The following is a 13,731-nucleotide window of genomic DNA, read 5'->3' on the forward strand; positions in this document are numbered from 1 at the left end:
TGCTGCCACAATATTGTTTCCCTGAGCATTACAACATGGTTGCCTTCAAATCTAATATTAGCAAACACTTGTCATAAAATATTCTCATGAGCCATCAAATTTGAGTCATTTCATCATTATTTTTAACCCTTTCATAATATTCTTTATCATTCAATTAACACTCAATTAACTTTTATCTTTTTAACCTTGATAAGTAGTAGCACATTAGTAAAATGTCTTTTTTTTTAATAATTAAAATAGAGGTCTCAGCACTCCTATTTATCAAAATCTTCATCTTCATATTTATCAAAGAACTTCAAACTAATCTAAAAATTTTACAGCAACTGCCTAAATTTTTTAAATTTGTCCTTAGCAAAATCATCCCAAAGTAGCAAAACTAAAGCTGGCTTGCGAGGACACTATATAAAAAAATGTATGCAAATTCCAGCTTATCTTATTGGTTTGAAAATATAAGTTCTTTATTACCAACTGTCATAAAATTTTAACCATGTTATAATTTTCAAATAGCCTGCAAATATTCATATAGTTTTGTCTCAGAGAACCAACGATATGAGCATTTCAATATCCAATTTGGCTACGAGTGTAGATATATTTTGTAACCGCTAAATTTATGGAGTGTTTTTGATTTTCGTAACAGGTCTAGTGAAACAATTCACTATTTCTTTCCTGTATGAGTTCCTGGCTGACACAAAGCTAATCATATTATATTACCCAATGCACCAGAGTACTATTTGCACACTGCTAAGGATAGTCCTGGATATGACCTTGAACTATATCCAGTGGTGAGGCCCCAGCTTGCGGGCTTTGGGGAGTGTGGAGCCACCCTTTAATTACCCTTGCTCCCAGGTCCACTCTGACCCGAAGTGGTATTATCTGTTAGGGTCCCAACTATGGGTTGAATAGAAACCGACTTGAAAACAACAAATATATTCTATTAAAAATTTTTCTTTGAAATATTTGGATTTGGCATTAAATAACCTGAAAAGGATTGATATGCCGTAAAACAAAAACAACCAATCACACTGCTAAGGAATATGCAACAACACATATCAAAAACGGAAAAGAAAAACAAATGATTGGCTCTTTTTGTATATATCTTCATTTTTTTTTTTGTTTATCAAAAACAACATATTTTGCTTAAAATTAATCATTTTTCATTCTTCTTTTTAAACTAACAGAAATTAAATGATATTTATTAACCATTGCTTCTTCTTGCTTTGAATATTGTTTGCCAATTAATTGTTTGCATTTGGTTTTGTGGTGCTTTTTTGAGGGTTGGGATTTTAAAAAAAATTTATTACAGCTTATTATGTACACTTACACGGACAATGTTATTCTTGCTTTTTGGCACCATTTTTTTTTTTTTTTTAGGTTTTATTTTGCAACTTGCACCTTTTTTTTTTTTTGAATACTTTTAACAATTTTTCTTTTCACAGGTTTCACGTATCTCACTTGCTTGAATTGAAATTATTTTCTTTTTAAATTCATTTGAAGTTGGGCGGTTTCCTTCTAAACTTGTGTGATTTTATTAATACAAAAAAAAAAAACACTTTTCTGTTTTCTTATGTATTTTCTCTCATTGATATTTCTTTTGTTGCTATATTAAAAAAACAAACAAACCCAAAACAAGTTCTTGGATTCTTTTACTGGTGTCTGCTTAACACAGTCTCTGGGTTATTTTTCTTGATGCAGTATTGTTCTCTCTAAATTAACATTGTATACTACTAAGATCGCTCAATTAATATCTGAGAATTTGCATTGCTTGATTGAAAAAAAATAATTGTATATGATCTGTTTATTATACAAACATTATTGATTACATATGTGCATACATGTTTCAGTGGAATCCTAATTCATGGAGACCACCTCATCAGACAAAAAAAAGGAGCGGCATTGAAAAGAGAGTCAAGATTATATTTGTTTTTTATAGGATATTCGGGTGTGGTTTATGCTTTGGAAGAAAATGGGGTGTATACTTTTTGAATTGGAGGGAGGTGTGGTGAAGGAAGGGAGTAGGGATGGGGGTGGGTGTTGAGGACAGAGGGGGGGAAGTACGATCTCATGTGGTCAAGCTGTAGCAACGGGGCGGTGGTATTGGTATTATTTTAACTTGAATATCCTAGTCTAGCTGCATTGAGGAGTGTGATTTAGTGAAAGTTTGTGGATTACTATTCGTGATGGGACGATTCCAATATTTTTCCCCGATTCCGGTATAATTACTGATTCCAAACTAAATTTCTGATTCTGATACAATTAACGATTCCAGTTCTTTATAAATCTCTAAATATTTAACTATAGATTTGTTGTTTGTTTTTCCTGATCACCATAAAAACACATGTTGAATGTGCATATATTTTCTCAAACATAAAAAAGACACTTGTAGGAGGAGGGGAGTGATCTTCATATTTTAATTTTACTGGTACTTTAAAATCCATAAATATTATTTTATTATTGCTACCAGCAGTGGAAGATTCTATTTTAAACAGAATTAAATTGAAAAAAAAAAGGCAATTAAAGGCATCGTTTTTGGCATTGGAAAGACACAAATTTTTCAGTACCGATCCCGATACCCCAAAAAGTTAAGATTTTTCTGATTCTCAGGTCTGATTAAACATTCCGACATTAATGATTATATAACACCCCCTCACTTTTTCTTGAATAGAGCACTGCGGTAAATCATATCGCTAACTACTATTAGTAATGATGCAAAACTCTTTGTAAAACAAATGGAGCACTCTCTAGTAGTTGTCAGGGTTTATGTAAACATTGAAATGTAATTTGCTAACAGCATCAGCGCTGTAGTCAAGTTGTTGGTTACTGACTATCAACTAGATGGATGGAGGTTCGATCCCGGCTTGGGACTAGTAGCACATTCTCGTTCTGCCAGCCATGACCAAGTAGAAATTTCAAGTAATTCACAATTGTATTCTTAGTATCGCCTGCACTGAGGATTGAACCTTCAGAAGTGTATCACTTAGAACAGAATTTTATGCTAGTATTTTATCCGTTACACCATGAGTCCTTGAAGACTTATATCCGGTCATGACTGATGGAACAAGAGCATGCTAACACTGGATTAAATAAAGGATTCTGTTTGAAATTCGGTGCAGATTCTTGAGTTCAACGGAAAGATCCCCGAGTTCAATAAGATACACCTAAAGAGCAGAAGTTACATCAGCTAAAATGTTGTGTGAATAACTAAAAAATCTCATTGTTTATATAACCAGTGTAAGCTAGTGAAGAGTGCTCTATTTGTGCTTATGAAAAGCTTTACATTCTTGATAAGAATGGTTAGCTTCACTTGCTACAGTGCTCAACCCAAGAAGGGTGTGAAGAAGGTATATGTAGCCATTGTGTGGTGACAGAAGTATTTTAAGATGTGGAAAAAAAAATATGTTTATTTAATAGATTTCTAATTCTTGCATTTACTTAAAATTTATGCTGTTGATGCATTTGGACTTAAATTAAAAAAAAAATGCAGGAAATCATCTATTTTCAAATAGAAGCCAACATTTAATGAGATCTAACATATTAGTAAGAAAACTACAACATCTGAGTTCGACTCCCAAATCGGAAGATGATGAAAAATCAATCTCTTCCCACTCCCCAATCTTGCCCATACAACTCATTACCAATACTGTTACTAACATTCTAGTAGCCCTTAAAAACTCTTCGATATAGTGTGACCCCCTCCCTCAAAAAAGCCACCCATGGAATTATTAATAAAATTCATAAATTTTTCTGCAATCTAACCTTATATGATATATGCTTGACTTGTCCACCAAGTTTTAGTCATGAATCCCCAACAGTCTTTATTTTATTCAATTTGCAATTCGATGATAATCATGCCTGTACATGTGAAAAAAATCAATAATTCTAACACATTTCTCTCTTAGTACTGTCTCGATTCCATTTGGCTCTAGGAATTGTTTTGATAGAAATTATTTTTAAACCAATTTTATATGAAGCTAAAAGATTCCTATAAGATTTGATAAAATTTCGCTTAAACCTATTTGAATTTTTATTTTAGTAATACTAATATTTCTGATTTGCATTAGGACAAGTCAAATTATTTATCATCAATTGACTTCTCATTACCGATAAACTTTTTTAATGTTTCCTAATTGATTTCTTATATATTTATAGATGATTCTTCGAACACGAGCAGTAGTCTAAAGATAACGAATTCCTCAGATGTTTCATCTGCAACGTCACCAGTATCGTACCAAGAAACCAACCCAACGGAAGAGAAATCTGTAGCCCCATCATCTCCTGTACTATTTACAAAAACAGTGTCTCAGTTTACAAATACCACAACCAAAGTAGAACCGCCATCTTCACCAGTGGCTTCCTCCTTTCAGCAATCATCAACGTTTTGGTCTGACAATAAACAAATGAAACAGGAAGCTCCTCTAATAGAGAAATCTTCTGTTTCTCCGTCTTCTGCAATTAAAGTTTTGCCAGTAGGAGAACTGAAGCTACAGTCAGCTCTTGCAAAAACCTCGTTTTCAGCTAGACTTTCAGATTTTTCGGAAGGTGTCGTTGAAGACAAGCCAAAAGCTTCACCTACGTCTCCAAGCAAAAACTTGAGCAATGGATTTGATCCATCAAAAGTGATATCAATTGAAATGCCCGGTTCTCCAGTGACAAAGCTACCTGACGTCCAGGAAGAAAATTTGACTTCATCCCTGTCAATGAACACTTTGTCCTCCAACCGGTCAGTCATTCCTGAAAATGACACCAAAAGTTTAATTTTGTCCTCACCAGTTTCACAGGCAAGAACAGCGACAGAAAATCAGGCCCCTTTATCACCAACAGCATCTTGGCCAACACTGCATTTAGAATCCTTGCCCAGTGATTCTGACCAGACCTCCCCCACCAGCCTTTCACCCCGGAGAATTGCAAACAGGAAGCTGCCTGATATCTTTCAGAGTTCGCACACCTTCAGATCTCCAAGTTCTCCAAATAAGATGCGAACATTTTCCGAAATCGGCGCTCCAAGTGAAACTGTTCCAAGTATCCAAGAGCACAAATCTCAGAAAATTGTGGAAGTGTCTAACTCTGAGGTTGCTCTGTCACGCTCTATCAGCGTGGAACCGAAAACAGCATCAAATTTAATGGACGTTAAATCAAAGTCTCATAGTATAGAAATCATTGATGCCACCCCCAGAACGGAGGTGGCTGTTTCAAAGTCTATTAATGTCGAGCCGAGAAAATCTTTGGATTTATCAGAAGTGAAAGTAGAAAAGCTGACTGCACAAGTGATGGAGGATGCTGCTAAACCAGAATCTGTTTCGATGCAATTTTCAGATGTGAAGCCGAAATCAATGGACAACTTAGAGAGAAAAGCAAAAACCGGAAGTGCTGCATTTGTGGAAGACATTGCAAAACCTCAAGTTGCTGTATCGCAATTTATTGGCATAAAGGCAACAACAGCATCCGATTTGTCAACAAAGGAATTAAAAGAGAAAAACACTTCCAGACCAGACACTCTATCAATGGTAAATGCAGGTAGTTCGAAAAAGCAGGAACAAAATATTGAAGTTATTGCAGAAGTCACGTCTCCAAAAGCTGAGGTTGCTGTTTCAAAATCAATTAGCTTGCAACCAGCTACAGCGACTGGACTGTCCGAACCTGTGAAACGATCCCGGGTCTCAGATATTAAAAAAGAACCGACAAAATCATTGCCGTCATCATCAACAACAACAACAACAACGGTTAAGGCCAGACTCGCATCAATGAAGAGCACAGATGTTGTAACACCAAGTGACTCAGGGAGGCCATCATTTTTACGCCACAAGAGTACTGACGGAGTAATCTTACGGCGTGCGAATACCGAGACTAACACTTCCATCTCACAAGATCAACCATACGGGAGAAAAGTTAGTCGCTATGCTGAGAAAGCTCGTCCCAAAACTGAAATATTTTCAAAGGACACGCCGAGTGTCTTCAGCAAAAGGAAATGGTGTATCAGCACCAAATCCGGCCAGACAAATTTCGCAGTTCCTTCTGAGCCAGAGAGTATCGAGAAAGTCATCCAACTAGGATTGATTGATGAAGATGACTTGGACCGTTTGCTTACAAATGCTAACTTTGCCCTTGACAAAATGTCGTTTTCAAACAAGGAAGAAATCCACATTGCAATTCTGGAGAAAGATGCGACTGAAAAGATTGGAATCCGCTTAAAGAAAGGAGAAAAACAAGAACTTTTGGTAAGTTTTATTGAAGAATCGACTTTTGGTGAGTTTTATCTAAAACCAACATAAACTTGCTTAACTGGTCATTATTATCGAAATCAATTGGTTTTTGTGATCGTTCATTTCTATATCTATATTATCATAAAACTCTATTGACTGTGTGCTCTTGCCTGAATCTTGTCTTCCACGATCAGACAATTCCAATTTTTAAAAAAGGGATGATATATATATATATATATATAAGGCTGAACGTCTGTGTGTGTGTGTGTCTGGTCACGAATAGGCTCCTATATGGTTGACTATTATAGAAAACTGATCACATATAATGATAGAAGATGTATCGAGACACAGGAATGGGTATGTTTGATCTGGCATAATGATGATTCATTAAAATTATGGGGTCTGTGTTCGCGCCTGGTTCACAAAGTATGGAAATAAAAAATTTAAAAATTAAAAAAAAAAACGTTTACAAGTGTTTTTGATATAGATGTACATAATAATACTTTGATAAGTATGTTTTAACTTAAATAGAGATGGTATAATAAAATTGTGGGGTCTGCGTTCGCGCCTGGCCTCCATAGAATGGAAATAGGCACAAACTTTAATAAAGACTTTTCATATCTATCTGCGTAAGTATACTTTGATAATTATGTTTCAGTTTGAAAAAATATGGTATAATAAAATTATTGGGTGTTCATTCGCGCCTGACCTCCATAGAATGGAAATATGTCACAAAGTTTAACAAGTTTTTTTAATATAGATCCACAGAATATTATGATAAATATTCCAGTCTGAACAGGTATGATATAATAAATTATGGGGTTTATCTATTTTATTTTTACTTTCATCATATTTTGCTTTGGTTTTGATACTCCAAATTCGAAGCTATCTGTTTACAACCATTCCTTTTATATATATATATATATATATATAGGCGTGGCTCAGAGGGTAAGGGACGAGGGTGGAGAATTGTATGTCTTGCTTTCGATTGTAGCTGATGGCACATAAGTCATATATAAACTGCGTCAATTGCTTTATTTCAGATTAGTAAAATATCAATATTTCACTAAATATACGTCACAAAAAATGAAAATTGTATCATCAAATGACTATTTCAAGGTTAGTTATTTTCCAAATTTTTATTCGAATCCATGCGATATTCACGAAGTTATGACATTTTATTCATTATAAAATAATTTATACTGTCCATCGCTTTATTGCAAGTCTTTTAAAATGCTAAAAAAGAGGAGATTAATGGTTATTGAAAAGGAAAGGATTGTTGCTGGACTCACAGAGGGATTGTTCATAAAGATTTAGCTATGGAGCTGGAAAGGGATCCAAGAACTTGGCTTCATTCATGAACAACCCTAGCACCAAATCCAGAAAGGATAAGAGCACCAGGAGAAACCTTTCACATCGTGATATTCAGAAAATTTGTGGGGAAGTCAACCGAAACCCAAACAGCACCAGTACTTCCATTTTTGCAAGAGCTGGAATTGCTTCAAGATCCAGGCAGGCCTGATATAATGCGTTGATAAGATGGCAAGGAACATCAAAACTATTCCAAGGTCTCCATTGAGCAAACAACATAGGGAAAAACGAATAGTTTTGGCACAGAATTACATGAAAATGAATTTCCAACGTGTCCTATTTACAGATGAGACCCATGCTACTCTTGACGATCCGGATAGATAGGCCAAAGTTTGGAACTCAAACAGAACTCCAACCCTTTACAGAGTTCATCGCCAACAAGGAGGTGGAGGCATCATGTTTCCGGCGGGAATCATTGGGAATAAGTTGGTTGGATCATTTTGAGTTCCAGAAGGTGTACATGCTCTTTTTGGATAAACATTTGGAATTTGATGACATACCATTGTCACGCTGCTTTCAGATGATTTTTATGCATGACAATGTACCATTCTGCTAGGGCGGTTACAGCCTTCCTTGATTCTATGGGCTTCTTTGGAGAAACCCTCATGAGCTGGCCACCGTGTTCTTCGGATCTTAACCCCATTGAACATCTCTGGTCAATATTGAAAAGAAGTGTTCATGAGGGAGAAGAGCAATTTACTTCAAAGGATGCCTTGTGGGGGAAAGTACTTGATGCCGCCAGAACCATAACTCCTTTTCAGATCAAAATATTGACTTCTTCGGTGGACAAAAGGTTGTTTGAAGTTATTTAAAAAAATGGTGGATATGGCAAAAATAATTCATTTATTTGAGGCTTAGGATGTACTTTTGTTTATTATTCTTTAAATATAATAAAAAGTAAAGTTTTCATGATTAGACATTGTATTTTTGCCCTAATACAACATTTTAAGAGACCTGCAATAAAGCGATTGACAGTGGAAATTCCTTCGTGAATATCACATGAATTTGAATAAAATATCTAACCTTAAAGCAGTTATTTGATTAAACAATTTTTATTTTTTTGTGACCTATATTTAGTGAAATATTGATATTTTACTAATATATATATAATATACGTACAAATAAATATTATCAATACAGTATAAATATAAATTCATACAAATAATATATATAATAAATGTTTGCATTCTAATTTGAGACATTTGTATTGCAATAATGCAGTGATTGATGCAGTTTATATATATATATATATATATATATATATATATATATGTGTGTGTGTGTGTGTGTATATTGTTTTTAGTTTTGATCTCACTACCATATATAAGTTTCAATATAATAATCGACAAAAAATTGTCTCTAATAAATACATAATCTGCATGAATTAAAATATATCTTACGACCAGACAATGGCAGGCGGCCTGCTAGTATTTAATACAAACAGCGCAACAGCATATTACTCAAAGAAGTAGTAAGTGATTTATTTGATGCTTCTCCAGAATTTCGACTATATTAAAAAAAGCAAAACTAAATGATGTATGTACTTGTGATGGAAAGAAAATATCATTCACCAAAAATCATGTAAATTGATCTAGTAGTTTCATTTTTAAATAAGAAAATTAAATTTTATGGTCAAACGAACAGCAACGATAGCTGATAGGATGGTCTTATTTGTGGTTAGCCCAAGGTCTGGGTTCCTGACTATCAGGCGGATAACGTCAGCCCAGTAAAACGTTTACCTCCAGCACCCTTATTAATGACATGGTTACAAGGATAGAAATAGAAACGGAAAATTTCCGACATCTTAGGTAACTGCTCATGCAAAAATCCTGTTGAACTAGAATACAGCTTTTTTCTCCCTTTGTCAGAAAATCACTCATTCTAAACGAGGACTGAGGGAGAAATTAGGAGAAGCGAGAGTTATGGAAGCTACTGATAACGCACCCACAATGCATTGTCTACTCTCCACAATAAACAAATTAAAATTAATCAATTCCTGAAACGGTAATCCATAGACAGTATTTTTTTTACTTCTCAGATTACTGTTTCATGAATTAATTGATTGACTAGTTAATTGATTGATTGATTTTAATTTGTTTGTGTTGAAAATGCTTCATATATTTTTTATATTTTCAAATTTATGCTAACCACTGATGCATATATTTTTACGAGTTTTTATTCTCTGATGAAAAGAGTTCGTCTTTGAAAATCCATGGTTTAGAGATTTGTCATTATTATAATTCTTCGTTTGGATTTGATGGATAAATAAATATTGTAATTTATTAAATTTTATTTTTACCATCAGTTTTTCCTATCATATATATATATATATATATATATATATATATATATATATATATATATATATATAAATTTAGGTATTTAAATTTTATGATTTGAAAAGGTTAATCTTCAAATACTGAATGTTTTATTGTTTGAAAACAAAGAATACAAATGAATAAATCTATAGATATATATATAGATATAGAAAAATTAAAGAATTAAAATTAAAAATTTTAATTTTTCTATGTTTATTACTTTTAGCAAATAAGGTGCAAACCAATAAAAACATTTGCTAAGATTTTTCCTCTGAAGAGATGAATAAGCATTGAAAACTCATGGGTTAAGGAAACAGATTTATTCAATTGTATTCTTTATTTTCAAACAATAAAAAATTCTATAGTTGAAGATTAACCTTTTTAAATCATAAAATTTAAATACCGAAATTTTGATTCATTTACTCTATCTTGTATATTGAGCAATTTTATTTAGCAGGGATTGTCTTGTATAAAATATTACATCTAATAATATTTTGTAAGACCGAAAATCACTGGATTTGCATACCAGTAGATATATTTCATTTCGTTATTCTGAAAAAGAGTGTGTGTGTATATATATATATGTGTGTATATATAGTAAGTTATTAAATATATATATGGTGATTAAGCTACACTGAATATTCCGTGTTTCATCCACTCTAAGATTCTTCAGGCTTATCCTAGAGTGGATGAAATGCGGAATATTCAGTGGAGCTTAATCACCATATATATTTTATAACTTACTAACTAGCTCTACCTACGTATTGAGCCCTGTTGAAGTAAATACTTAAAGTTTATGTATGAATTTATACTTTCGTATATTAATTTTTATGTGAGTAAATGAAGTAGTTATATATATATATATATATATATATATATATATATATATATATATATATATGAATGTATATAATCTTTTATTTTTGATTTCATAATCCCTTCAGATCAGTTTATTAGAGCCTGATGGTGCTGCCGTGAAACAGAACTTCATTCACATTGGAGATGCTTTACTTCTGGTGAATGGCAAACCAGCCTGGAATCAAACGGTGATGGATGTAAAAGTCTGGCTGCAAACCATAGAGACACGGATAATTCTTGTCTTATGTCGGCATCCAATGAATGAGGAAGGTAAGAAAGAAACCATCTACAATGACATTAGTGATATTTACTGTCCCATTTTTTTTACATTTCACTATCCCCGACACTGACATAACCATTCTTATGACAGTTTCTGAGCCTCACTACTTCCATGCTAGCAAATGACAAATTGGAAATAACTGTTTTATTTGTGACCCTAGCACGACAGAATTGCCACATAAAGGTCAATTGGCTCTGTCTGTCCGTTTTTTTTTTTTTAACAGAGCCCCCCCCCCTTCCTAGATGTAATTTCCTCTATATAGTAACTAGTGATGGGACGATTCCAAAATTTTTCCCGATTCTGATACAATTACTGATTCCGAGCTAAATTTCCGATTCCAATACAATTACAGATTCCGATTCTTTATAAATCTCTAATTATTTAACTATAAGATTGTTATTTCCCCCGATTTTCGTAAAAACACATGTTAAATATGCAGATATTTTCCTAAATATCAAAATACACTTGTGGAGGAGGGATCTATCGATTTTAGCTTTACTGGTAATTTAAAATCAATTAATATTTATTATTTTAATCATTATTACCAGCAATGGAAGATTTTGGTTTAAACAAAATCAAATAAAAAAAAAAAGACAATTAAAAGAATCGTTTTGACATTGGAAAATAGGCATCAATTCTTCTGATACTAATTCCAATACCCCCAAATCTTCCTATTTTTCTGATTCCTGATTCTGATTCCGATTAATCGTCCCAACACTAATAGTAACCCTCCAGAATATCAGAGAGAGGCTAACATGTGCTACACCTTGCTCAAGGGTGATCTGGACTGTGCAAGGCAGTGGTGTTAATCTCTCTAAGGTAGTATACATACTACCTTACACTCATCTGATACTAAAAATACTTTTAAGCACAACATCAGTATACAACACATGAAGAGTACAGCTGTGAAATTTTGCTGTTATATATATGTGTGTGTGTGTGTGTGTTATTTTTTATTAGTGATATAAGCAGTTTTGAAACGCGGCTTATTTGTATTTAATTTTTGCTTTCTAAGCACTGAAAAAATTACTTCACCTTTTTTGTTTTGTGTACCCCCCCCCTTTTTTTTTGACAGGAGATATTTTTAGGTGCTTATGTATTTTTGATACTGCATTATTTTAAAATATTTTTCAGGTTAAATTCAAGTTTCACATTATCTTTTTTTTCTTATCCTTTTCTTATTATGTTAGGGGGTAATAAATACAACCTTTGCATTCTAGTTTGACATGTGTACATATATATGTATTTTTTCTTTATCTTTTTATATTTATTTTTCATTAAAAATATTTGTTTTGTTTTTATTTTACTTTTTGTGTTTATTTTTTAAATTATATTAGCCTTTCTTTAATTATTTTAGCCATTTCTAAACCCCTGACGAGATGATTAACATTGTCAAAACATGGATTGATCCATATAGGGATTTTCTAGAGTTTATATAATTTTACTTGCATGCATACACACAATCATGGACACACACATGTATGTATATATATATACATATATAAAATATATATATATATATGTATGTATGTATATATATACACACACATATGTATGTATGTGTGTGTGTATATGCATATATATATATATATATATATATATATATATATATATATATACATACAAATATTATAAATACAATATAAATATAAATTCATAGAAATAATATATATAATAAATATAACGTTTGCATTCTAATTTGAGACATTTGCATTGCAATAATGCTTCACATTTTTTATTTTATTCTCAGAAACGGCCAATGATTGTGAATATTTAGATATAATTCTTCACAAAGGTGTTACTGGAATTGGTTTCTGTCTCGAAGGAGGAATTGGATGTCCCTTAGGAGATCGACCAATTTCGGTGAAAAGGATTTTCAAAGGTAAATTTTATATTGAACCCCACTCCTCGCCTAAATAACCACCCAGAAATAAAATTAATTTCATTTAATATTTCTTCAGCAACATTATCTTACTACTTTAGATCTAGCTACTATTACTGTTGTTTTCTTTTTTTATTTTATTTTTTTTTTTTTACATAGGCATCACCACTTATCAAGGCCAAGAGGCCACTTAAGGATAAGGGTTAAAGAGTGTACAGTAGACATTGGACAATATAGTAATCATTAGTAATGAAAATTTGGTAAATTTGATAACTTATATAGAACGGCTCATCAAGAACTTATTTACGTTAGACTTGAACACAACCATATTGTAGTCAGCCAGAAAGCAGGAAAACGGAAGACAATTCCACAGGCGTGCAGTTCTAAGAAAGAAGCTTTGTTCATGGAATCTACGTTTAGGTTTAGGCACAGATAAAGAGTGGGGGGAATTATTGATAGTGTTGTTTGTAAATATAGTGCCTTATCACTGTTAACAGTGATAAGGCACTATATTTACAAACAACACTGGTATTAACTCAATTCATTCTGTCTATTCTAACTAGCCACCCTCTAACAGCTGATGCTACCAGATCAGGCTGTCTGAAGATACTGGGTCCCTGATCTAAAATGAATCAAACATTAATGCTATTGTTTTGTTTACTTTCTTTTTCCAAAGCTCAATCATGTGCTGCAAAACAACCAAACCAAACACCATGAATAAATATTTAAAAATATAAAAAACTTGAAGCATAAAACCCTTTCCCAAAATTACTGGATTCTGCATTAAATAGTGTGAAAAGACCAAGACGTCCCATATCCATAACA

At 32.8% G+C, this 13,731-nt stretch overlaps 1 protein-coding gene across 1 annotated transcript in view; it reads left to right on the forward strand.

Moving 5' to 3' along the window:
• The window catches only part of LOC145276938 (uncharacterized), a 480,759-nt gene that overhangs the window by 466,148 nt on the left and 880 nt on the right, over positions 1-13,731 (forward strand). The window contains exons 7-9 of the mRNA XM_080128427.1: positions 4,147-6,212; positions 10,831-11,014; positions 12,775-12,906. Of these exons, the coding sequence (XP_079984553.1) occupies positions 4,147-6,212; positions 10,831-11,014; positions 12,775-12,906 (2,382 nt within the window). The remainder of the gene's footprint in view (positions 1-4,146; positions 6,213-10,830; positions 11,015-12,774; positions 12,907-13,731) is intronic.

The sequence above is a fragment of the Euprymna scolopes genome, chromosome 5 (genome assembly GCF_053919585.1).
Source record: "Euprymna scolopes isolate OS-2025 chromosome 5, ASM5391958v1, whole genome shotgun sequence".
Taxonomy (NCBI): domain Eukaryota; kingdom Metazoa; phylum Mollusca; class Cephalopoda; order Sepiida; family Sepiolidae; genus Euprymna; species Euprymna scolopes.